The sequence below is a fragment of the Octodon degus genome, unplaced genomic scaffold (genome assembly GCF_000260255.1).
Source record: "Octodon degus isolate 3935 unplaced genomic scaffold, OctDeg1.0 scaffold00126, whole genome shotgun sequence".
In the NCBI taxonomy this organism is placed as follows: Eukaryota; Metazoa; Chordata; class Mammalia; order Rodentia; family Octodontidae; genus Octodon; species Octodon degus.
In genome coordinates, this window is record NW_004524702.1 from 5925335 (window position 1) to 5951863 (window position 26529).

The following is a 26529-nucleotide window of genomic DNA, read 5'->3' on the forward strand; positions in this document are numbered from 1 at the left end:
GGGGCTGGCTGGCATGTGGTGCTGGGGGATCGAACCGCGGTCCCTGATGCTTCGCTAAGCTTGTTCCAAGTAGGTGCTTTAGACCACTGAGCCATCTCTCCAGCCCCCATGGCCCCTTTTGGCATGACTGTCGCTCCTTTTCTTCATCACCTTGGGAGGAAGGACCCAAAAGAGGGTCCTCCGTTGTATTTCGGGCTAGGGTCTTCTACTTTACCCAGGCTGGCTTTGCATTTGAGATCCTCTTGCCTTAGCCTCAAGTATTTGGGATTGTAAGTCTGTGCCGACAGCTTCGCTTTTGTAAGACTTAGCTCAATCCTGGTCATGATCATCTAGCATATCCTATTCATAGCTGCTACACAGCTCTATGGCCACACCGCTAAAAGTATCATCTGGCTCTTTTCAGTCAGTTAGGACCTACCCCAAGTGTGCTGTCTGTACACACGTGTTAAGAATGACTCTGCAAGAAAAACACAGGTTTCTTATAAAAATAAGCATAAGGGCTGGGAAATAGTTCAGCGGCTTAAGTGCCTGCCTGGCAAGTGTAAGGTCCTGAGTTCAATTCCCCAGGACCAAAATCCAATCAAAACAAAACAAAAAATACCTCCAAAACAAATGTAAGTACGAGGCCTTAATTCAATCCCCAGCACTGGGGGAGAGTGAGGGACACATTAGGATACCAAACCAGGCATTCACCTGTAATCCCAGCCACTCAGAAGGCTGAGGCAAGAGGATCAGAAGTTCAAGGCAGGCTGTGCATTTTAGTGAAACTGTTTCAAAATAATCTTCTTGTTTGTTCTTTTGAGACAGTCTTGCTATGTATTCTTTTTTTTTTTTTTAATTTTTATTTATTTGAGAGAGAGAGAGTGAGTGTGTGTGGTGTGTGTGTGTGGCCAGCTCAGCCCACCAGGGGGCGGGGCCGGCTGGCATGTGGTGCTGGGGGATCGAACCGCGGTCCCTGATGCTTTGCTAAGCTTGTTCTAAGTAGGTGCTTCAGACCACTGAGCCATCTCTCCAGCCCCTTTGCTATGTATTCTGGGCTGGCCTTGAACTCATGGTGTAGCCCAGGCTGGCTTCAAGCTTCCTGCCTCAGTATCCCCAATCCTGGGCTACCATACTATGCTCAAAATAAACTTTCAAAGCTTAGGAGTTAGCCCAGTGCCAGAGCACCTGCTGAACATTTAAGAGGCCCCACTATCTCTAAAAGACAGGGAGACAGGAGGGAGTGGTGAACAGCAATGTTGGACCATGAACAACCCTGGAGTGGCCCCTGTGGCCGGCCCAAGCCCTCACGTACCCGTGTCAGGTCCATGCCCAGCTTGAGCTGGGACAGGAGGTGCAGGATGACACTGCGCTGCTCCTCCACAGCCCCCAGATCATCCTCCTTGTGGTCGCAGGTGTCCTCCACTTCTTCATCTGCCTTTATGTCCTCAGGCTCCTGCACACAAGCAGAGGGCTCGCTCGTAAACACGTGTTAAGGCTCATGAGGATAAAAGATTTTGTGGCAGACTCAAAGACACTTACACGGGGCCTAAGTAAAGCAGAGTACGGGCCGCACTCTTCCTGAAAACATCACTCCTCACTGCCAGATGGCATACATTTCCTTCAGAGAGCCTATGAGTTCTGATACTGAAAATCCTGTGGATTTGCCATCTACACCACATGTAAGACACATTTATTGTGTAGAAATGGTGTTTTTCAAAAAAAGGGCAGAAGGTTTCATCTGAATTCCAAGTTCTGTTTGCCCACTGGGAACACCACCATGGCCTATAGTGGCAGAGTTCTGAGAATTTTTTTTAAAAAAATTATTTATTTATTTATTTATTTGTGTGTGTGCGTGTGTGTGTGTGTGTGTGTGTGTGTGGCCAGCTCAGTCCACCAGGGGGTGGGGCTGGCTGGCATGTGGTGCTGGGGGATTGAACCGCGGTCCCTGTGTTTTGCTAAGTTTGTTCTAAGTAGGTGCTTTAGACCACTGAGCCATCTCACCAGCCCGTGAGAATTTTTTTTAAAGCTACCAAGAGATGAAGCAATTCTAGAAGCGCCTGCATGCATGTCAAGGCTAGCCCCTGTAAACTGCCTTTTATGTTCTCTTTGTTATCATGGGGATCGACCCAGGTCTCGTGCAGGGCAGGCAAGAGCTACCCACAGAGCTGCCCTTGGCATGTAGGACGCAGCCCTAGGCATGTGCTGGAAACCTGCACTTGCCCCCACAGGGCTGGGACACTGCAAAATTCTCTGCCCAGTGCCTTGATCACCCTGACTATCACAAAACCATGCCTGGAAAAGCTGAAGAAGTGCTTATATCTCGGCAGGCTTTGGGCCCCAAGAGACTCAGTAAGAAGCAATTCCATATTTATTTCTATTTAAACAAATAGCAGTTTTGGATCCCACATCCCACAAAACCCCATCAGCTGTCCCTGTCTAGGTCATCATGGGGAGGGTGTCCTCTCTTGTCAGTAGACACTTGTCAGCATCTCTAAGACAGTTTTAGGTGGATATTGTGCCTTGTGTCTAGCTGTCCCTGCAAAGCCTCATGAGGTCACAGGTAGGGCCTTTCAGAGGTGGCTGAACCTAGGGCGTGCACTGCTGGGATCAAGGATGTGGTGCTGGGATGCACTCATGGTTTGATGCTAGGGATTAAGGCTGCCCTACCCTGGGTGTGAGTGCTCCCCGACTTAGGGTGAGTAGCCTGGACAGAAGACACCCTGCCCTGGAGCCAGCTGACATCGGACAAACTGTGAGCTAAATAAACACTGTCGCCTTTAACTTCGGGTGTTGGTACCTTGTCTCAGCAATGCAACAAGACAGACGTCATCTCTTTGAATTTCATTAGGTTTTAAGTAAGGAGGATTTCTAAAAACAAATGATCTTATTAATGTATTTGTTCTGATTTTCCCTTTCCACTAGCAAATAAGAAACCCATGCATTCTATGCAGTTAAGCATGGAAAAAAAACCTGATCCTACTCATACACAAAATCAGTAACTTAGTATCTTCAAAATGCTAAAAACAAAATATAATGCACAGCGACAGAGTAGAAAGCTAATCAGTTTCTGACCATGCTCTTCTCTTCAGCTTTCTCCTTTTCTATCAAGGAAGTCTATATCAACATATATTATGAGGAGGCTGGGGAGATGGCTCAGTAGAATAAGCGCTTGCCTGGCAAGTGCAAGGGGCTGAGTTCAATTCCAGTTCTGCCAAAAATAAAAACAAAACAAAATAAAAAACAAAACAACCCCCCCCAAAAAAAAACCCCCAACCAACCAACCAAAAAACCCCACATATATTATGACAAATCAGCTGGCAGTTAAATTTATTTTTTTACATTAGATCACACAGATCAGCTGGGTGGTGGTGCACACTGGTAACACCTTGGGAGGCCGAGGCAGAAGGATGACAAGTGTGCCAGCTGAGTAACCCAGCAAGACTGAGTCTCAAATCAAGAAAGGCTGGGAATGCAGTTCAGTGGTACACTGTGTGATACCCTGGTTCAACTTCCTGAATGTAGAACCTCCCCCACAACAAACAAGAACCCCACATAGACATCACTATTTGCATATATCAGAACTACTTCTGTTTTTATGCCCTGAAGGAGAGATCCAAAGGCTTTCTGCATTCTTCCTGATGGCTGGTGTGTCAGGGGTATTTCCATTATGTACCCATGCCAAGTGTGCAGCACAGCTAAGTGTACTTCAAACGTGGACCTGTGATAAATGGGAGGAAAATTCACCCTCCTGGTTACAGAAGCACACCAAACATTACATGAGATGACGTAATTATGTGAGGTCGCACAGAAAGAAACCCTGCTAGGCTTTGCATAAATACTCTTCTCCAAGTCTCTGCAAAGGTAACACGACATCTAAGGTCAGAACCGAGGCCACGGATGAATAACGTGAATACAACTTTGGGGGCTGGGGTGCAGCTCAGGATTCAAGCCCTGGATTCAATCCCTTGCACAGGAAGGATGGACAAACAGCTTTAACACCAGTTACTTTATGATTTGAACTTTCTCCAGCGAAAAGATTCTGCTAAAGAAATAAAACATACCTGGTAGTAGGCTCTTTAAAAGAACATAGTTTTATTCCAGGCACAGTGATGCATGTTTTTAACTCTAGCTATTAGGGAGGCTGAGGCAGGAACATCACAAGGGGGAGGACAGCCTGGGAAACTTAGCAGATCCCATCTCAAAATAATAAGGGCTGGAGCTGGGCAGGGTGGTGCACACCTGCAATCCTAGCACTCTAGGAGGCTGAGGCAGAAGGCTCACGAGTTCAAGCCCAGCATGGGCAACATACTGAGACCTGTCTCCAAATAAAAGGGGCTGAGCATAGCTCAGTGCAAAGCCCTGGGTTCAATGCTCTCACATCACAAGAAAAATGAAAAACCCCCATCTTTTCAATCTTGCAAAAACCTAGCCTGCAAACTGCACAAGTATCTAGTCATGTCTGCCCCAAATTTGGAGTTTTCTTGGATCCAATCCTTACATCTTATCCAAAATCCAAATGACTTGTCACTTGAAATGTACACTGGCTCTTCATGAGCCTTCACTGTTACTTCCTTACTAGCCCTCGATGACACTTCACTACATGCCGAGTCACCCATCAATCTTGGCAGACGCATCCCTCCGGGTGCTCATGGCGCTCCCGGCTGCACTGCACCAACGCTCTCGCAGGTGACTTTCACGTCCTTCAGGAACACAGCTTACACTGTGCAGCCACACGAAGCCCGACAGCCCTGCAGCCATCTCTGGTAAGCCAGGTGCTCTCCTACATTCATTTCCTCCTCACCAAATCTTGCAGACATCGTCATACGGGCTTTACAGACGAGGAAATCGGATGGAAGGGTGGTTAATTACTGGGCCACGTGTCACTACTGACATGGCTCGAGTTTGCCGCCACGGATGACGGCCATGTGCTGCAGCACCCTGCCCGTGTCGTTCCTCTCTTCGAGTTCCGTCTCCCTCACAGCCTAGCTCCAGCCCCACACTGTGCCCCAAGCATGTTGGCTCCACCCCACTCAACGTTTTGAATGCTCACCTCCCAGCAGTGCAGTTTGAACCCGCGGGGGTGACAGCATTGCTCACGTGCATCAGAGGACGGCGACACTCCAGGCACTCAGTCTCTCCAAAGGAAGACCTGTGTCTCCTGGTTTTGCTGCCCTCCAAAATGCTAACATCAGACCTGTCACCTGCCAGACAACTTAATGCACATCCGCTGGCATGAAGCACGGCACCCTTCCTTTGTGTGTCCCGCTTCTCTGCCCACTCTGCCTCCCACCTGCCTCGGGTCAGAGCCCTGCCAGTGCTGGCAGTACTCACGTCACGTGCTCCTTCCAGGAAGAAATGTACTAATACGTAGTAGCCCTCGCAGCCTGCTGCTCTTGGCTCAGTGATTCTATCTGGGGTGCGATCTAAATGTACAGAAATAACCCAAAGACAGTGGAGTAGGGAAAACAGTAACACAAAGGGCAAAATATTCATATGATTTGTAACACTAGTAGACATATAAATACAACGAACACTCTTTAGCTTCTCAAAAATATGAAATGTTGGTGGGAATCATGGTGCACACCTGCCATCCCAGCACCTGGAAGGCTGAGGCAGGAAGACCGCTTCAAGTTTGAGGCCGAGACTGTACATAGTCAGACCCTGTCTCAAAAAATAAAAACAAAACCAATGTAAAATGCATAATATTTTATAAAAATATTAAACCCTGAGAGTATGTGCTATTTATTTCCTTTTTTGTCTTTCTGAAATGAGGCTTCACTATGCAGTTCAGGCTGGCCTCAAACTCAATGCAATCCTCCTGCCTCAGCCTCCCAAGTGCTGGGACTACAAGTGTGCACCATCACATCAAGTTTTCCCTAGGGTGTGTGCGTACCGGAAATCGAATTCAGGACCTCATATTTTCCAGACAGCACGTGCTATTTTAAGTAGGGTAATAATGTATTTAAAACAACTGGGTTGGTCTCTTGCTGCAGCAACGCGAGTGGGAGCACCAGGAGCTCGGGCTCGGAGCGAAACACTTTCGGATTGTTTTAAGAAAATGGCAGACAAACCAGACATAGGGGAAATCGCCAGCTTCGATAAGGCCAAGCTGAAGAAGACGGAGACGCAGGAGAAGAACACCCTGCCGACCAAAGAGACCATTGAGCAGGAAAAGCGGAGTGAGATTTCCTAAGAGCCCAGACAATTCCCCGCCCCTGTCATCTCCGAGACCCCCCAGTCATGATGTGGAGGAAGAGCCACTTGCAAGATGGACACGAGCCACAAGCTGCACTGTGAACCCGGGCATTCCGCGCCGATGCCACCGGCCCGTGGGTCTCTGAGGGGACCCCCCCAATCGGACTGCCAAATTCTCTGGTTTGCCCTGGGATATTATAGAAAATTATTTGTATGTTAAATGAAAATAAAACACATCTCGTGGCAAACAAAACAAAACAAAACTGGGTTGGTAAAGTGTTTACTATGAAAACACTTATAACAATAGTAAACATACAGTAAACAATATTAAGAGAATAAGAAAAATAATTACTGTGCAAAAATCATGATGGGGCCTGGGGAGACAGCTTGTGGGCTAAGTGTCTGCCTGGCAGGCACAAGGACCCAGGTTTGACCCCTGGTACCACATGCTGTGCCTGCCCCTGCACTGTGTGGGGCCCTGGTGGCACAAGCCTGTAATCCCTGCGCTGGGCAGACAGAGACAGAAGGATCACTACGAGCCTGAGCTCCACAGTGAGACCCTGTACCAAATAAATAAATAAATAAATAAATAAATAAATAAATAAATAAAATTCTTATAGGTAGTTTCTGCCTAGGAAAAAGGGAAAAGGAGAACATGCAAATTTCAGTTTTTCAAATTACATGTTTATCAAGTAGAAGAAAATCAACACGACAGGGGGCTAGCAGTGTCATCTGGAGCATACAATGTGTTCCAGTTTAATACAAGGGCGGTGTGCCCCAAACAAACGCGGCTCAGCGTGAACAGTGCCAGGCGCAGCGGTGCTGCCAGTACTGCCTCAGATGCCCTGACAGCGAAGGGAAACCACCCCTCGCAGCACACCCTGGTCTTCACACCACACACTCATGCAGTCTCTTACCCTTGCTCTGGGCCCAGACTCCACAGCTGACAGCTCCTCAGGGACCCCAGCTTTATCCTGTTCTGTCTCAAAGGGCTGCTCAGCTCCATTTTTGTAATGGTTGGAGAGAGGGATCTTTGGTTCTAACCACTCGATTGTCGTTCCTGATGAGGTAAGAGAAAACTCTTGCTGAAATGTGCTCATAATCTGGAAAGTTCAGGAGATGTGGATTATATTTAAACCATTTAGTGTCAAGCTTACACAACCAATTCAACTTGTCAAAGGACCTGGGAGGGCCCTATGGACCTCATTAGCATGAGCGCCGCAATTGGGCATTCTACCACAGAGCAACCTGCAAGCTGAAATCAGATCCTATTTAAAAGAAACCAACCCTGAGCAGGACGGAACTCACTGCAAGTCTGTGCATCCCAGCCAGCCCACTTCTGTCCTGTCTATCTGAACTGTCCCTCAGTAACGAAAGCAGGCACTTAGGCTAAGTGAGGAGGGACAACACAAGAGGAGCCTAGGCTAGGAAACAGTAACATGTCCTTAATTCCCAGCAGCAGTTTGCTAAACCAGAACCCCTGGCTCTCATTTAAGAATGGTGGAGGCACATCCTTTTTCACTTCTTCAAGCCTAACAAAGCCCATGTAACTTTCAACTGAAAGCCTGTGCTCCTGAATAAGTAATGGCTGACCTAGGAGAGAAGTGGGCACACTTAGAGACCTGTCATCTGCTCCATGAATGACTCAAAGGGTTCCTGTTACCCTTAACTAGTTCAACAAAGTGGATTCTATAACCTAATCAATAATGGAAAATGTTCCATTTGATTTCGGAGGCTGATCTAGGCCGACAGAAGCTGGGTTACCGAGTGCTATAGTAAAGATGCTCTGGCTACTATGGCGGAAATCTGCGAGCAACGGGTCTCCTCCCATTTCAGCAGGTCATAAATCCCACAGCGCCCGCCACGCTACAGAACACCCTGCCTGGGTCAGGCTCCCTAGGCCCAATTCCACCAAAGGCCAACCCACGCTCACACACCAGTGCTGGGCCCTTCTCTCTTGAAGGCCCTCTCACTCATCGACCCGTCACTTCTAGAGTACCTGGTACTCGGAGGTGTTCACTCCCTCGTCTACTGTCATACTCTCTTCCTAGGGTTAGTGCCTCTTTTAGGGTATTATTTTGTGGATTTCATTCACATGTTTTTTTTCTCTCATGGAACTGGACTATGACTTTTTTTTTTTTTTTTTTTGTGGTGGTACTGGGGTTCAAACCTAGCACCACAGAGGACTAAGAGGTCTTTCAGGGGGATACACAACTTCACTCTCTAGTACAGCCGTGGCCTCCGCCTACATTTGTCATTAGAATAGTCTACTAGGTAGACTGAAGGATTTAGGCACAGGAGAGGATAGAGTCCTTACTATGTCCACCTGACTTCAATGAAACTTTTTCCCAGGGAAAGAGACCTGCTGGCTTTCTAAATGCTTCTTTCACAAGTATGGGAAGTGCGTTAGAAAAGAGAACAAGAAGTAGTTGTGAAAAAAACGCACCAGCACAAGTTTACCCCTCTCTTTTTAGAAGGGCTTATGTGTATTCCCACACCTTAACCCCTTTTCTCCAGTTATATATAGTAAATGCAGGGCCAAATGCTAGATGTACTGAGAACATGACAGACTTTTAGTGGACTGAACCAAAATTCAAGAAATGAACCCAACGTTTCTGCTTTGGTCAACTGCATAGACAAGTACATTATGATTTTATCACTTTTAACAGAAATACAGGAAATTTGAGTTCAGTTTTATCACATGGAGCTCTGAGGTCTCTTGAGAATACTACAGAATGTTAGAGATTAGGCACAAAATCATTTGAAACTCAATAAAGAGCACACTTAGGAAAATTCTCCAGGGTTAGAACAAAAGATGGCATCTCCCCCATTGGCCCTCCATGTGGCATCTCCCTGTGGCGGGCAGCATACCTGCAGGCAGCGAGCCCTTCTGGTGGGACGCATGCTGCAGCTGCAGGATGTGGAAGCAATCGTTCAAGCAGTTCATCGTGGCCATGGATGTCGCTTTGAGCATCAGGAGGTCTTGGTCTAGGGAGCTGAGGAACCCAGAGGCAGGAAGGCATTCAATTCGTCTGATCAAGTCTCTCTGCTGTCCTTCAGCGTGAGACATCATCTAAGGAAGACAACAGTTCTATGGGTACCAGTCCTCATTTCTTTTTTTCTTTTTTCTTTTTTTTTTCAAAACCAGGGATTGAACTCAGACCCTTACGCTTGCCAGGGAAGTGCTTATTCCACTGAGCCATCTCCCCGGCCTTAATTTTTCTTTTGATTTTGCCAGTACTCGTTTCTTTCTTTTTCTTTTTTTGAGGCAGGGGCTCACTACGTAGTTCAGGCTGGCCTTGAACTCACCATGTAGCCCAGGCTGGCACCAAACTTACAGCAATCCTCCTGCCTTGTCCTCCCAAATGCTGGAATTACAGATGTGGACACACCTGGCTCCAGTCACTTCTGCATCATGAGCACACATGCAATGACATTTCCTGTCACCACCTCCAGCTTCTGAGTCATTTTTCAGGGCAGACTCAGCTTAGAAATCTGCTGGAAGTTTGCGAGGCTGTTTCAATTCATAAGGCTTAATGATACTTATTAACTGAGTGAGACTGTGACCTTTTTCTCTGGAAGCAACAAAGCTCAAAAGGCTTGCCATTTTATGAAGAGCACAGATTTATACAACCCGCCAGAAGGAACATCCCAATACATCTTTAGTGGTAGTATCAGACATTAGGTGCAAAGAAAAATTAGGGTTGGATATGATTAAGTGGTAGAGTATGTGCCTAACATGTCCAAGGCACTGCGTTCCATCCCCAGCATCACTAACCAACTAACTAACACCAAAGTAAACTCCCAGGCCAGTTGCTCTGAGCCACTCTTATCTCAGACTACTGGTTACGCTTACTCTGAAGCTTCACTGGGAGTGCAGCGGCATACCTGGCCCTTCCTTCCTGACCTTTCTGGTCCTGTCAAGCTGGATCTGCTACCAGCCCTGGTACGAGCTTTCAGGTCAGCCGAGTTTAATGTATTGTGCTATGCTTAGGAGCCCTGACAGCCTTTCCTACTAGAGCCAATGGAATAGTGATGATGGATAAGAAATCTTTTTTTAGATGAAAATTGAATTTATAATGCTTACTTTCAGTTCCATTTCCTACTGATGTTAGAAGTCAAGAGATTTAAGTGGAAAAAAAAAAAAAAGAGAGATTTAAGTAAGTAAATCTGTCAAACCTGGCAATGATGCTCTTCAAATCAACTGAGTCAATCACGGACAATATTTATAAAGAAGTGGAAAAGCAGATCGCAAGAGTGTATTAGCGGGGCCGAGGAGATGGCTCAGTGGAATAAGCGCTTCCCTGGCAAGCGCAAGGGCCTGAGTTCAATCCCTGGTTCCACCAAAAAAAAAAAAAAAAAAAAAAAAGTATCAGGGACTGTTCCTGACATGACAGAACTAGTTACTTAAGAGTTCTGTGGCTCCATGAGGCAAATATGTTGGCAGTGGTATGCCATGCAGGTGGCGCTGTGTGTGTAGAAACTAGCCTGGCGCCCTTTCTTCACTCATGTGCTAAGCATCTGCAGACGCGTGACTGTCACCACTCCTGGGCACGGATGAAATCACCTTGAAGCATGCACTGAGTATTGCACTGAGGCAGCACTACTAATAAACAGTAAACACTAAAAGAGGACATTTTATTTTATTCATTTATGTATTTGGTACAGGGTCTCACTACGCAGCTTGGACTCATAGTGATCCTCCTGTTTTCGGCCTCCCCAGCGCTCGGATTAAAGGCATGCGCCGCCACACCTGGACTCGGTTGCCAGCTCAGCATGCCCCAGGGGTGGGGCCAGCATAGCATGCAGGACTGGGGATTAAATTGTGGTCCCTGCACTTGCCAAAGCAGGCGCTTCAGTCTGCTGAGCTATCTCTCTGGCCCTAAAAGGACATTTTAATTAGGTATCTTTTGTAGTCCATTTTTGTGTAACAAGATGATGTTATTCTCAAGGGTCAGCTGCTTTTACCAACTGTCACTGAATCTCAGTGACTTACCCAGGACCTGGATGAAAATGCTCCTTCCACACTCACTTCCGCCCTCCCTCTGTGGCACAAGTTCCTGGCACTGGTGCCTCTTGGCAGAGCCTGGGAGGTTCTCTGCGGGGAGCCGTGAGACCAACACTACTTCTGTGATGCTCCCAGGAGTGACAGCTCCATACTGTGGGGACTGCATGGCAGCCTGGGGTGGCACACCAGTGACAGGCAGAGACACTGGCCCTGCTGGTGGCCAGTAGCATCCATTGCTGTGCAGCCTCATAAAGAAGAAATGAGTTGTGCTTAAAAATGTCCTTGAAAGGGCAGTGAGGGCACAAGCTAGCTCTACCTCTATACCCGAGCACATGCTCTGAGAATACTCTGACCAACCGGAGGTCCTCAGAGAGCAGGTGAGCAGCACACCCAGGAGGGCTGTGTGCAGGGAGAGTGCTACGACTGAGCTGTGAGCTGGTGACCTATTTTTTGCACACATTAACGACTACCCTAATGTGAAAGGGTGACTCACAGGCTTGGCGTCATATCAAAGACATTTCCTCAAGACTCAATGGAATGAACCTGTCATTTCTAAAGAAAAAGAAACTGACAGTATCCGTTCCCAATTATAAAACTGACTGTATCCATTGCCAATTATAAAATGTGAGCTTTAGTCTAGGCGTGGTGGTGCATGCCTGCAATCCTAGCACTGGGGAGGCTGAAACAGGAGAGTCACTGAGTTCGAACTGTGTAGTAAGACCCTGCACCAAAAAACAAAACAAAACATACAATGTGAGCTTTAAGGTGAACATCAGGATTTTGGAAAACCTACCTGGCATCACAGGGCTGACAGGTTCCCAATATTAGAAGCTGTTTCTAGTAAGATGGGTGGGGATGTTAATAAATGCAAACTGTCAACACTGTGCTGACCAACATTTCCAAGACCTGCGGGGCTCTGAGTCAGCATTTCCCACATGGCTAACATGCAGGACGGCTGCACAGTGGCAGGCTGGGACTCACACAAGGTGCAGCACAGACCACAATGAACTTTCACGCCACAGAACAGAGACAGCTCACTGGCGCACGTCAGATGCTATTCCACATCTGACATTATGAGTTACAACTCAGTGTAAGTTTTGGTGTAGTGTCAAAGAATGCCCACAATGGGAAAAGGCTATTAAAATGTTCCTCTTTTCTCCAATGTGTACCTGTAGGAGGCCAGTTTTTAATCATTTATTTCAACCCAATAAATTGTAAAAGATCTATTGCATAAGCAGGTATGAAAATGCTAATGTGGTCTATTAGCCACAGGTGGTATATGAATGACTGTCCCATCAGGCGGCTTGCATCAGGGGATGGGACTGCCCCAGGCCACATGACGGGTCAGCCCTGCATATACAATGGTGGTTCAGAGGCCTGGTGGACAGGCATCTCAAGTATGGCTCCACTGTGAACGAGTTAAGCTCAACAATAAACAGACTGCAAAAGTATACAATGGTCTAGTCATTTCAATAATTTGTTTTGGAAAAAAGATCGTTATTTGGCATAAAAACATGTTAATTAACATTAACATATAACAGAATTGTACTTTTTATGTTAAAATAAATTACGTAAGTTACGTAAGATAGCAACACCATAGCAAATCTCATGAGGAATATACAGAAATCGTATACTATTCTACCCTTTTTTTGCAAATTAAAGTTACTTCAAAAAAAAGTAGCCTTTAATGTTTTCTGAATTGGTGAAAACCCTTCACTATGGTTTGAACCTAAAACAAATGCTCTCAGTTGCTCTACTGGGTGAGAACTGCCCTGGCGAGGCGGCTGGCACACTTTCCAGAGAGGGCTTCCACTTTCACGTCCCCGCCGCCTTGCACCACTAACAGCACTTTCATGAGCGTCCCCTGGCAGCCTGGTGGCTCAGGTGGATTTTTTTTTTTAACTCATTATTAACTTCATTGAAAATCAATAATAATTATATAACAAATTAAAAATTGTAGACAGATATTGAAATGTGAAAGATAAAAGATGTAAACAGAGTGAATTTTAGAAAAATATTTCTGATTTTTAGAAGAATATTTCTGAACACACATGGATCTTAACACTTATTGATCTTTTTTTCGTACTGGGAATCGCACTCAGGATCTTGCGCTTGCGAGCCAGGTGTCGTGCTGCTGAGCTGTACCTCCAGTTCTTTTATTGATCCTTTTACTAATAAAATCCAATCGGAGTCACCCAGCAGGGAGACATATGAATTATGCCCTTACATGTTAAGTACTCCAAAGAAAAGCATCCAGCTGGGTCTAGTAGTAGACGCCAGCACTCGGGAGGCTGAGGAAGGACGATCACTGTGAGTTCAAGATCAGCCTGAACTACAATTAGAGATCCTTCAGAGAAATGCACCTAATTCAAAAACTAAAGACAGATTCCTAAATAGCTTCATAAAGAAAGACTAGGAACTCAGGAGGCTGAGGCAGGAGGATGCTTGTGAGTTTAAGATCAGCCTAGGCTACAAAGTGAGGTCAAGGCTAGCCTAAACTGCATAGCAGCATCCTGTCTCAAAAAGACAAAAAAAAGAGAGAGAGAAAAGAAAACAGACTAGGAAACAACATGCTCAAGGGACTACACTAGGCTGTGATGATTTCCAATAATGAACTATAAATTACAGTTTAAAGGAAAAAGTGGCTCTGGAGAACAGGAGAAGCACACACACACTTCAGGGAGATGTGTATAGACTTGCTCCAAGCAGAGTAACAACCTCAGCGCTTGCGCTGCTGTGCAGCTGAGTGCGGAAGTACCAGCTAGGCAGGGCTTGGCGACCAGCAGACCGTTTCCTGGCCTGCGTGGGGCCCAGGCTGGCTTAGAACTGCTAAACACCACCTGTACTGAATCCTTCAATATTCACTGCAGCTGCCATTGCTGGGAGGCTGCCGCCAAGCGAGACAACCGTAAGCCAATGCCTGTTCTTCCCAAAGGGGTAAGACTACACACATGCCAGGGTCACATGCTAAATATTAACATAGAAGCCCTCTGGAAGGCTGACGTAGGAGGACTGCAAGTTCAAATTCAGCCTGGGCAACTTGGCTACTTAGTGAGACCTGGCTCCAAAGAACAGGCAGTGGTGTCTGGGGATGCAGCTCAGGGCAATGGCTCTGGATTCAACTCTCAGCATGAAGACAAACAAACAGACAACAAGCAAACAAGCGAGTAAGCAAGAATGACATAAAGAGTCACTGGAGCTGTAGAGCACTGTTTGTCCATCGTGGCTATGAAAAGCACTCACTACTGCGACAGTGGGACCAGAACCAGCATCAGAGCAGGCTGGTGAGCACCTCAGAAGAGAGGCGGAACCGGCAAAACCACGGAACCACGCCTGGCGCAGGCTCCCCACATAGCAGCTTCAGCACTCGCTTCTGGCTGCCGCTCCCACCACAGGCACTGACTCCCAGTGCATAGACAGAAGTGTCCACACCACAGCCTGGCCATCGTGGACATTCAGGGACCCACACCCCGTGTCCAGCCCACACTGAGGCACATGACACAGCCAAAGTGCCAGCTGTCCACATGCTGGTCTTTACCTATCCCTTCTCTCCTACCCACTTTTTTTTTTTTTGGCAGAACCAGGGATTGAACTCAGACGCTTGCGCTTGCCAGAGAAGCACTTACTCTACTGAGCCATCTCCCCGGCCCGCCTACCCACTTTCAATGCTGCCCTTCTCTCCACTCAGGCTGCAAGGGACAATCACTGGCCTTCATCTACACACTGATCCATCACCATAAGTTCTACAAACACCCTGGTGATGTAGCCCTGCAGCAGAGCGCATGCTCACTATGTATGAAGCCCGGGCTCAGCACATGCGCATGTGCCGCACATACAAAACTATGGACATAAAAGTGCCTCTATAACCTATGCCTATAACAAGACTACGAAAGGGAATCATAAGCTCTTGTCTGTGTACCGCAGGGACGTCACTACATTGCTCTGAACATCAATTTCATCTGTAGACTTTTTTTCAAATTTGTACTGGGAACTGAACCTGGGGCCTTCACACTAAGAATGTTAGGCAATTTAGGGAGATCCTGTCTCAAAATTTTAAAAATGGGGGTTGGGAGGGCTGGGGTGGGGCTGAGGATATAGTTTAGTGGGGAACCCGCGCCTGGGTTCAATTCCTAGTGTTGTCCCCACCTAAAACAGGAAAACATCACTTGTTTGGCTCTATAGCCTTCCCCAAATCTCTGATCCTGAATTTTACAGTAAAGCAGTTTATTCTTTCTGGAGACACAAAAGGTAGATAAAGGATTGTATACGAAGCAGAGTTGACAGACATGAGGAAACTCGGGACATTCTATACTGGATAGGAACTACAAGCCATATTTTAACAGTTTTTGTGAGAAACCAAGCAAGCAAGATGGCATTTTACGGAGTTACCTCTCTGACTTCCACAAGGTGGTCTGGTGGTAAGGGCGCTCTTCTGCCCGAGGGCTGCAGCTTGGAGGGCCCGACGCCAAAGAAGGAGATGGTGTTCTGACTCGGCCTCCGCTGGGAGATTGGAGAATTACCGCTGGATGCAAGAGAGAAGCTCCTTGACTTCAAAGGAGGGTTGTTCTATCAGACAAGAAAATAATTCCACTTTAAAGAAAGCCATATACTTGAGACTTATTCAATAATCATCAATTAAAAAATTAACCTCAGAAATGACTAAAGAATATTTCTAAAAAAAAAGGTTTCTGGGGCCGGGGAGATGGCTCAGTGGAATAAGCGTTTCTCCGGCAAGCGCAAGGGTCTGAGTTCAATCCCTGGTTCCGCAAAAAAAAAAAAAAAAGTTTCTAAAGATAAAATTTAAGTTATGCAAAGTCTAACCACTTCACATATCCCAGAGAAAATGTGACATCTGTTTGGAAAAATTAATTCCAGTTTTGTATTTTCAAAGACCTTTGTGTACTTATGTTAGAATGCCATTTTTCTAATTTTAGATTGTAGAACAAGATGAACACAGAAACTATACTCAGAAATATGCAGAACTCCCAAAGGCCAGGCTGCAGTGCTAAATTGTGCTTTTAAAAATGAGTGATATAAAACACTAGAAAGAACTTTTAAAAAGTTAAGCCTCTGCCAGATATGGAGTCCTTAATTTTTATATTTCTTTTGAATCTTTTAAATATGCCACATAGGGGCTGGGGAGATAGCGCAGCAGAATAAGTGCTTGCCTGGCTAGCACAAGGTCCTGAGTTCAATCCCCGATACCACTAAAAGTTAAAGTAATTTTAAGGGCTGGGGAAATAGCTCAGAAGAATAAGCGCTTGCCTGACAAGTGCAAGGGCCTGAGTTCAATCCTTGGTTCCACAAAAAAACCAAAAAACCAACCAAACAAAAAAAGCCCCCGCCATGTATTATCTTCACCCATCTCTAGTTCCAGAGTTCAAATATGTACTCTTTCACCTCATAAAAATAGACCAAAGAAGGCAATGAAAGAGCAGCCAGGGGAGGGCAGGTAGCTCAGCGGCACAAGCGCCTGCCTCACAAGCACAAGGTCCTGAGTTTGATGCCCAGGACCAAAAACAAAAACCCAAAAGAGCAGCCAAGGAGCATGCGAAGGCCACGTACTGCAGATAGCCCTTGGGGAAAAGAGCTAGACACCACAGTGAGAGCCAGCTCTCACCCATAGCCTGGCACTAGTGTGGTGCAGGTGTGGGCCCCCACATGCTGCCAGGGGGCCCAAGGCAGTGTGGCTGCTTGGAAATGTCCACTGGGGTCTCCAAGTTACCCACCACCCAGCAAGTCTGCTCCTGGATCCATGCTCTAGAGAAATGAAATGCAGTGGGTGATCAAATAAGCTGTGAATATCTACATTTATTTTAGTGAAACATACTGCAAAAATCTCCTTCAAAATACTCCATTTCCACATCAAACACCTTTATCCCCAGTGTCCTTCATTGTATCTATGCGAGGGCTGATCAAAAAGACAGTGACTACCACCAAGCGCCATCCAACTGAAAGCAGACGCATGAAAACATGGCGCTGGGTCCTCATCCACCTCACTCAGGGTTTCTGGCAGCACTGTGTGACTTCTAGCTCCTCCCCAGAGTTGGAAAGACAAGAGGAGGTCAGTGTTGTGAATACATTCATGAAATTCAGGCAGCCAGGATAGTAGAACCAAAGACACCCAGGAAAGAGGACTCCGGCACTGCTGTCAAGTGGCAAGAGTGAGGGGATGAGTGTGTCTGAAGCAAAGGGGAGGTTCTGAAGAGTATTTACAACCAAGTCTTTCACTCCAATAAATTTGGAAAAGTAAGACATTCACTGTATTTTTCTTTTTTTTTTTCCTTTTTTTTTTTTTTTTTTGAGGCAGAGTGTTATGTAGTTCAGGGTGGTCTCAAACTCACTATGGTTTTGTTGTTATTTTGCTACTAGGAATCAAACTCAGGACCTTGTGCTTGCCAGGCAGGCTCTGTGCCACTGAGCTATATTCCTGGCTTGAACTCACCATGGAGCCCAGGCTGGCCTCGAACTTCGGGCAATCCTCCTGTCTCAGCTTCCTGAGTGCTGGGATTACTTGGCTTCACTGTATTGTCCAATCACACCTTGTACCCAAAACACTAACACACACACTCACAGTAGCATTGTTCACATTGTCTATGAAATGGCTACACTCCAAGTGTCCAGTGATCTGGTTCATGATAAACACACTATACAAGGGAACATTATTCATTCTTTAAAAAGAATACAGCTGGCATGGTGGTGCACATTTGTAATCCCAGTACTTGGGAGGCTGAGGCAGGAAGATCACTGTGAGTCTGAGACCAACCTGGGCAACTAAGTGAGCTCAAGGCCCACCTGAGCTACACAGTGAGACCATGTCTCAAAAAGATACCAAATGAACAAACAGCACATAGTTACATGCAGCCACATGGACGAATCTGAGAACGGCTACCCTCAGCGAGCTTCCGTGGGGCCCTCCTCTCTACTCCCTGCACTCTGGGATGGAGGCTTAGGCAGGAGGATCACAAGCTGGAGCCCAGCCTGGGCGGCGCAGGAGCTCAGACTGTGCCAAAATTTTTAAAAAGGGCAGGACTGTAGCTGAATGTGAAGGTCCTGGGTTCTTCCTTTAGTACTGGAAAAAAAGTTTTGGCTGAGTGGAGAAAGCCAGACATGATAAATTTTATGTGACTCCATTTGTATAGGAAAATCCATGGAAACTGGGTGCTTGCCAAGGGTGTAGGAAGGCAGAATCAGTACCCAGTGATGGGTGTGGTAATGAAAAGGACCTGGAATTGGGAGGCTGCCGCAAGTGCACAACCTTGGGAATATACAAACATGTGAGATGCTGTGCTTTGCAAGCGTGCTACACACAGGAAGAGTGCCCCAGTCCAAACCTGAGAACCGCTCTTCCCCGGGCACTGACACTGTTCCTGCCTACCTTTCCAATGGCTTCAGTGTGGTGCTGCGTGCAGATCTGGAGCCGGCTGACCCAGTGCTGCCTCTCCTTGGCATCTGTGGCTGAAAAGAAGCACACACTGTTCATCGTGACCCCCGAGTGCAACCAGCCATGTACAGCACGGACAGCAGATGGCTGGAAAGCAAAGCCCGGTCCCTCTTGCGAGGGCCAGTGCCCTCCATGCAGTGCAGTGGGTGGAGGCCACGGCACTTGCCTTGCTGGGGATGCGGAGCAAGGCACGAGATTTCACAGGGAAGACGGGTCACACTGTGAGGTGAGGACCTTCAGCTCTCCATTGTGACAGCATTCATTTACAGAAATAGCTTTAAGGGTTAGAGTGTGGTATCACAGATAATTCCAGATCAGAGCACCAGAGCTAACTAGGATTATCATTCCACTTTATGCTGTTTCTTCGATGGAAATCACAAACTTCTACACAATTCAATGCTTCCTCATAAAGTTATATGGGCATTTTAACAAATCCCAACTACATACGTTAGTCACTGAAAACTGCAAAGAGGGAATAGAAACGAAGTCAAATAAAAGGGCGAAAATATCTCCCACAGATATGGAAACATGACTTCAAGAGGTCTGTGCCTTTGGAGTCCTCGGCAGCCATGGATTCATCCACAGCGTGACATCAGATGGTGCAACCCTCCACAGGGCCGGTCAGAGGCCTGCTTAGAAGAGTGGCTGCGGGCGAGCTCGTCAGTCTCACAGGTGTGTCCACTGGACGGCCCTGTGGCCTCTTTTTTGAACGCTATAATAAAAACTGCTGAGAAGGAAAGGCAGTTCTGTTGCTCCTCTCCATCACCTGTATTTTGTACTTCCTATGCACACAGCTGGAGAACAGCTCCTCTCCATTCCATGTGGCCCCTGGGAGCCCGAGTGTCCACCGCATGTGGCCATGGGTGGTGGTTCCCAGTCCCAGAGCTGCTGGGTCCCCCCAGCCTGCTTCCTGCCTACCTCGTAGTTTATACTGCTCCCCGCTGGCCGCATTCACCGTGAAGGTATGCGAGTCCTCATCGCTGGGTGAGATGACGGCGCCCGCCAACTGTAGGGTGCCGCGGGGTTTCTGGTTCCGGGATTGCTCATTCACGAAGTACTCTAGCAGCCCGGCTTCGTTGTTCAGCACAAAAAACCTGCCATGATTGCACGAGAGTGTGACTTTTAAACATGTACCCAGACAAACGAAGGCAAAAGAAATGGTCACTGCTTTAAAAACAATGGATTTTTCTTATTAAGAAAGTAAAATTCCAGCTAGGGATATAGCTCAGTGGCACAGTGCCTGCTTGGCAAGTTCAAGGTCCTGCGTTTGATTACTGGTACAAAAAAAAAAAAAAAAAAAAAAAAAAAAAAAATATATATATAAAATTTCAAAAAGCATTTCAAGTAGTGGTAGTTAGAAACACTATCCTCAATTTCCTAGCAGGAAAAATCACTGAAAAATTAATACACAAAGTTAACAGGTGTGGAAGAAGTGCTTTCAAGTTAGCTTGCAGTGCAGCAAACAAACCAGGGCCTGTGCGCGAGATAAGGCCGGACCACCGCAATCCTGGCCCAAGGAGAAGCACTTGGGTAGGAGGAGGCACGAAGGCATAAGAGGAAGCAATGCAGTAGTCTTCCTCCTCCCTTCCTCTCTTTTTCCCTCCCTTTACTTTTTTTTTTTTTCTTTTTCTTTTTTGAGACAGCATCTCGCTATGTATAGTTCAGACTGGCCTAGAACTTAGTGATCCTCCTGTCTCAGCCTCTTGAATGCTGAGCTCACAGCAGTGTGCCACCAATCCCTGTGATGTAACATTCACTCAGATGACAGCTTTTCTCTGCAATTCATCAACAGGGAGGACAAACTGCAGAAAGACAAATGGTGGTGAGAACATTTATTTAAGATTTTTTAGGGAAAAAAATCGAAATATGAACTCTGAGGCTAACTCAAGGCTGGGTAAGAAATGGCTGTGGTCTAGGATTTAAACAGTGAAACATACATGAGAATATTGTCAGGGCAGAAAGATTTTGTGAATCTATCATTAAATAGGTCACAACTAAAGACGACTGATCCTGTTTAAAAATGAAAAGGCTGCAACTGGAGACTTAAAAACAAGGAACTTGAAACGAAATGATGAAATACTGATACACTTTGGAAAAGAATTTGATGAAATACTGATGGACTCTGGAAAAGAATCTGATGTTCTGATTTGGTCCTAGATGAACTACTTTAGGAGCTAAATGAATTCAAATCCCAATTTAAGAAGCACAACAGTCCAGGGATGGGGGGTGGTGCTTTCTCAAAGTTTCACATTTTCAGAAATTCTCGTGTGGGTGTGGAGAGGTTCGGCTCCTGCACCCGGCCTGCTCTGCGCACACCCGTAAAGAGGGCGACCCGGTCAGGATCCTAGAGCACGGTCTGTGCCTTTGACTCAGGCAGCGAAGGCGCTGGGGAGAAGAGGAGGGGTTAAGATCAAAGCACTAAGAGTTTTTAGCAGGCTTCTGAGTCCTAAAATTGTTCACATATTTGATGAAAATATAAATTAAAAATTTTTGAGCATTTAAAAACTTCAATTTCATTAATTACTAGTGGGGTTACACATATTTTCATGTGCTTATGGACCTATCTGTAGCTCTACCAAGTGGGCTGCTCAACATCCCTCTCTCCCCCCACCTCCCTCCCTCCCTCCCTTTTTGAGACAGGGTCTTATTATGCAGGTCAGGGTGGCTTTGAGCTTACTTTGCAGCCCAGGCTGGTCTCAAGTCCCAATGATCCTCCTGCCTCAGTCTCCCCAAGTGCTGGGATTACAAGCCTGTGCCACCATGCCCGGCCTTTTGCCTTTGTTTGCAACTGGGAAATCATGAAGACTGCCAGCTGGGAGAAATAACTCATCTTTTGAGATAAGCCCCCAACTCAAGTGTTGCAAATCCAACTTTACCCTGACTTGGAAGTGTGTCTCAAGATGGCAAAAGTGAACCATAGCCAGTGGTTTGGATGAAAAAGCCCTTGTGTGCTCTGTTCTGACTGTCCCCATCACTAACCTTGAGGTGCACAGCTTGGAGAGGCAGGCAGTGAGAGGACCAAGGTTTCCTGGGTGGTGACATTGCACCTGCCCCTTGCACACATGGCTCAAGTGGCTACTGGCTGGAGACAGTACTTTTTTTCCCTTTTTTAAAAAAATGTATTTGGATGTTACAGGGTCTCACTATGCAGCTTGGACTAGTGGGGATTCTCCTGCTTTCAGCCTCCCCAGTGCTGGGATGACAGGTGTGTGCCACAAGGCCTGGCCTCTGGCTGGCTCAGCCGGCCCTCGCCGGCCTCTGGAGACAGCACTTTTTACACAGCCCAGGTCTTCCCTGCTTCGGGCTCTCTTACTCTGCCCCAGGGTGAGGCTTCCTTAATACCTCATCCTTCTGGGTGAATAGGTTGTAAGGAGAACAAAGCCGAGGGTTCAGGAAAAAGCAACATGAAAGGACTTTCTTTTCTTGGACAGGGTCTTACCATGGAGCTCAGGCTTCTCTCAAGCTTGTACTCTTCTTGCCTCTGCCTCCTGACACTGGAGTGCAGGCCATTACACCCAGCAAAATTCTTTTTTTTTGCGGAACCAGGGATTGAACTCAGGCCCTTGCACTTGCCAGGGAAGCACTTATTCCACTGAGCCACCTCCCTGGCCCCCCAGCAAAATTCTTACAAATTAATATTTTGTATATCATTTGAACATGTAAGTATTCAAAAATTTACATAAAAACTGAAGCAGAAACATAAAGTAAAAAGATTTCCTTTACATGACATTGTTAGTTTTTAAATAAAAATGAGAAGCTGCTGGATGTGGTGGCACACACTTATAAACCTGGCGCTCAGGAGGAAGGATCACTCAGAGTTGGAGACCAGCTTGCGCTACTTAGTAAGTTCAAGTCTAGCCTGAACTGCAGAGTGAGACCCTGTCTCAACCCCTTCACACACACACACACACACACACACACACACACACACACACGTGTCTGAAAATCGCTCCTCCTGGGGTGGGGCTGTAGCTCAGTGGCACGCACCGCACGGCCTGACAGTCACTCCTTCATGGATCACTGCTATTTTCCAGTCACTTGAGGCAGGAAGGCCAGCTCACTTTCTGTTATGGCATCATGGCCAAGAGTAGAAGTTGCCAAATGATGTGTTTTAGAATTTAAAACAGCAGGACACAGAAAACCCAGCCTTGTAAAATAGTTTGCCTACACAGACTTGGGAGCAGGTGCAGCAGCTCCCCCTGTGACCCAACTACTCAGGGGGCCAAGGCAGGAGAACCTCAACTTTGAAGCCAGCCTGGGCAATTTAACAATTCAGTGAGACTTTGTCTCAAAATATATAAACCAATAAATAAAAAGGGCTGGCGGGGCAGGGGAGATGGCTCAGTGGAATAAGTGCTTCCCTGGCAAGCGCAAGGGCCTGAGTTCAATCCCTGGTTCCGCAAAAAAAAAAAAAAAAAAAAAAAGGGGGGGGGGCTGGGGATGAAGCTCAGTGTGCTCTGGGTTTGATTATTGCCAAAGGGCTACCTATAGTGCTTACCTAGTATGCACGAGGCCCTGGGTTAGTATCCAGTATAAAATAACAGTAATAGGAACAGACTTTGGAGTCAGAATTATTTGGGTTTGGAAAAAAAATTATTTGGTTCAAAGTCTGTATCAGGGTCTTACCACACAGTCCAGGCTGGCCTCAAATTGTGTAGCCCAGGATAGCCTTGAACTTGTGATCCTGCTGGCTCAGCCTCCTGAATGATGGGATTACAGGTGTGTGTGACCACACTCAGCTTCAAAGTCTTGGTTTAGGGGCTGGGGAGATGGCTCAGTGGAATAAGCACATCCCCAGCAAGTGCAAGGGTCTGAGTTCAATTCCCGGTTCCGCCAAAACAACAACAACAACCACAACAACCACAAAGTTTTGGTTTAACAATTAAGAATGTTTAAAAAGCACAATAAGAGGGCACATTACACTGTGAGGACAGCTATCATTGTAAAATAACAAAAGAAAAACATGGCAAATGGCTGCTACAGACGTGGTGAAATGGCAACTTGTATGTTGCTGGGGAGGGTGTCTAGTGGCACAGCTGCTCAGGAAAACAGTACAGGATTCCCTAAAAGAAAGAAGAAAAAAAAAAAAAAGAAAAGAAAGAGAAGCAGGAAGATGCCTTGAGCCCAGAAGTCCACAGCCAGCCTAGGCGACAGAGCAAGACTGCTCAGTAGTAGCAGTAATCAACAAAAGAGAACCTCAATACTGTACTATAGGCCACAGTGGCTCAGTTCTGGGGACAGGCAAAAAAGAAAGCAGAGACTGAACACATACTGACATGCCAACATCGCAACAGCCTTAGCACAGCAGCCAGAGGGGGAGCACCTGAACAGCCCAGCACAGATGCTCAAACCGGAGGGTGCGCATGCGCTGGAATGCGCTCGGGCTTAAGAAGGAAAACTCTGGAACACAGATAAACCACTCAGTCCCTGATGGCAGATGCCAGACACTCAAGCAGAAGAGTACATGCCAGGGATGGGGGGGGGGAGGGGGGGAAGACAGAAGCTTATGCAGGAGAAGAGGACAGGAGCGAGGGCCCAGGAGAGGGAACTGAGAGGGGGGGGGGGGGGAAGGGAGAGAGAGAGACAGACAGACAGAGACAGAGAGACAGAGACAGAGAGACAAAGAGGGGGGAGGGAAGAATGAAGGGAGGGAGAGAGAGGTGAGTAGCATCCCTTTGAGAAGATGAAAATGTTTCAGAGATGGATGTTGGGGACTGTTATACCAAATATGCATGCAGTTAATCAAATGGAGCTATATGCTTAGAATGGTTATAATGGCAAATCTGATGGGCATTTTATCACAATAAAAAGTTTAATACCTCTGCCACACAAACATCACTTCCACTAAGCTTGGAGATCTGGCTCCTTACTTACTGACTGCATGACCTGAGGTTGTTTATCTAACCTCTCCCAGGTACCAGACACGCTTTGAGAATCCAGCGCACATGCCGGCTTTCTCTGACCTCTCTGGGTGTGCGACAGAAGGCCAGAGAGAGCCTCACTGCAATGGCACAGGCGAGGCAGCCAGGGCCGCCCCACCAGCGCCTCTAAGAAACAGCAAAGAGGGCACAGCCTGTCTTTAGTAAGTTTCCCAGCGTGTCACACACTTACCTGTACTGCCACCCGGTGACAAGGTTGGTGTACTTCATTAAGTAGCCATACACGTTTTCCATGTGATCACTGATGTAAAAGAACAGAAAGCCAAAATCAGTGGAGAGAGAAAGCCCAGGAGAGTTACGGCAAACTTCCCAGAAGTGCCACAGATACATGTATTCTCTCAGTGTCTCAACTTTCTCCACAAGTAAAGGTTATGGGTTAGCAGACACATGTAATCCTCCAAACTTCCTATCTATAAAACTTTACGAAATTTCTTCAAAACAAGTATAATGTACCATAAATTACTGAATACTGGAAGTATTCAAAAATCTATAAAAATCACTTAATGAAACAAGTATACTATAAACACAAATGATACAAATAAAAAGATTACTTAGAACTTTTCAATCTTTGGTTAGTCCTGCCAAGGCGACTGACCTCAGACATGCAGGGCCAGCACACTTCTGAGAGCACCTCTGAGGGGACTGGCAGCTTTGGGGTACAGCTTGAGGGCCACAGCTGGCCCTTCCCTGGTTCCACTCCCAGGGAGTGGGGGTCGGGCAAGCATCTTTCTTGGCCAGCCCTACTACAGTCAGGGCCCTGGCCTGAAACCTCACACCAAAACAAAGCCGTTCCCCTTTGGCTGGTGTTTCAGGCACCCTGTCCCAGCAGTGGAGCGCGGATACAACTGTGAATCAGTACAATCAGTTTATGGTTCAAGAACAACTAAAAAGGTGTCTGGTCTGAGTAACGCCTCCTCACTCTGGTGCATCACAGAAGTCAATCTCTTGTGTCTCTGATTTCTAAAATGCAGATCCAAGCTTGGAAGACGGTTCACTCCCACTGCGCACACCTCTGGCACTGGGAAGATTCCATTTGGGACCTGTCTGGGATTAGCTTACGGTACTACAGCTGAATTCATTACTTTTTTTTGAGACATGGTCTCACTAGGTAGTGTAGGCTAGCCTTGAACTCTTGGTGACTCGGCCTTCCAAATGCTGGAATCACAAGTATGTGCCACCATGCCCTGCTTCTTTTTTTTGTCTGATGGCACTGGATGAATGCTTTTTTCGATATGTTCTGAACCTCACAACGAGAAGAACGGAATTCTCTAGAAGCAGAGCTCCTTGGGTCTTTGTATTTCCACACTTCCAGGCTCTAGTCCCAACTAAGCCATTTCTTTCAGTTCCTTTATTACCTGGAAGAGCAGAGAAGTCCTTTCTTGCCTGGGTCCCACATGCTTCCTACAGTCATCAGAGAACAGTTTTCTGCAGCACAGAATCCCCCACCCTGCCTGCCCTCTTCCCTGTGGCCACCCACTCCTTGTCTGTTCTATCTGCAGCTCTGAAATCCACCCCACCCACCCGCAAGAGGCCTAAGTCAGGTATTTCTGCTCCGGCCAACACAGTCCCCAGCCCATCGTTTTGGGACGGCTGCTGGCATCCAGACTCTGCAGGGCTCCTTCCAGGCCAGCACGCTTGAAAGCAGCAGCTCCACCACAGCGCCAGTCCTCTGGTTCCAGGACTGCGCACACCCAAACCATGTGCTTGCTCCCTGGGCAGAAGCCTCACTAAAGCCCTCAGTATGATCTTTATATCTGAGAAAAACGAAGAAAACATACCTATAAAGGTCAGCAGCCAGGGAGATAGCTCAGTGGTCTAAGTGCCTGCCTGGCAAGTGCAAGGACCCAGGTTCAATCCCTGGCACTGCATGCTATGTGCGTACTGAGCTGGCCACTGAAACTGGGTGTGGTGGTGTACACCTGCAATCCCAGCACTAGGGAGGCTATCCCCAGTTCCACAAA

The 26529-nt window shown here is 46.9% G+C and overlaps 1 protein-coding gene and 1 pseudogene across 6 annotated transcripts in view; one reads left to right on the forward strand and one right to left on the reverse strand.

The window, feature by feature from the left end:
• Window positions 1-26529, reverse strand: part of Osbpl11 (oxysterol binding protein like 11) — a 64518-nt gene that overhangs the window by 18791 nt on the left and 19198 nt on the right. For all 6 annotated transcript variants that reach the window (XM_004640699.3, XM_023700774.1, XM_023700775.1 and 3 more), the window contains 7 exons: window positions 24741-24809; window positions 19548-19723; window positions 18564-18643; window positions 15575-15751; window positions 9049-9250; window positions 7095-7237; window positions 1295-1435 (listed from right to left, as the gene is read on the reverse strand). In XM_004640699.3, coding sequence (XP_004640756.1) covers window positions 1295-1435; window positions 7095-7237; window positions 9049-9250; window positions 15575-15751; window positions 18564-18643; window positions 19548-19723; window positions 24741-24809 — 988 coding nt within the window. The remainder of the gene's footprint in view (window positions 1-1294; window positions 1436-7094; window positions 7238-9048; window positions 9251-15574; window positions 15752-18563; window positions 18644-19547; window positions 19724-24740; window positions 24810-26529) is intronic.
• LOC101578037 lies at window positions 5978-6214 on the forward strand (annotated as a pseudogene).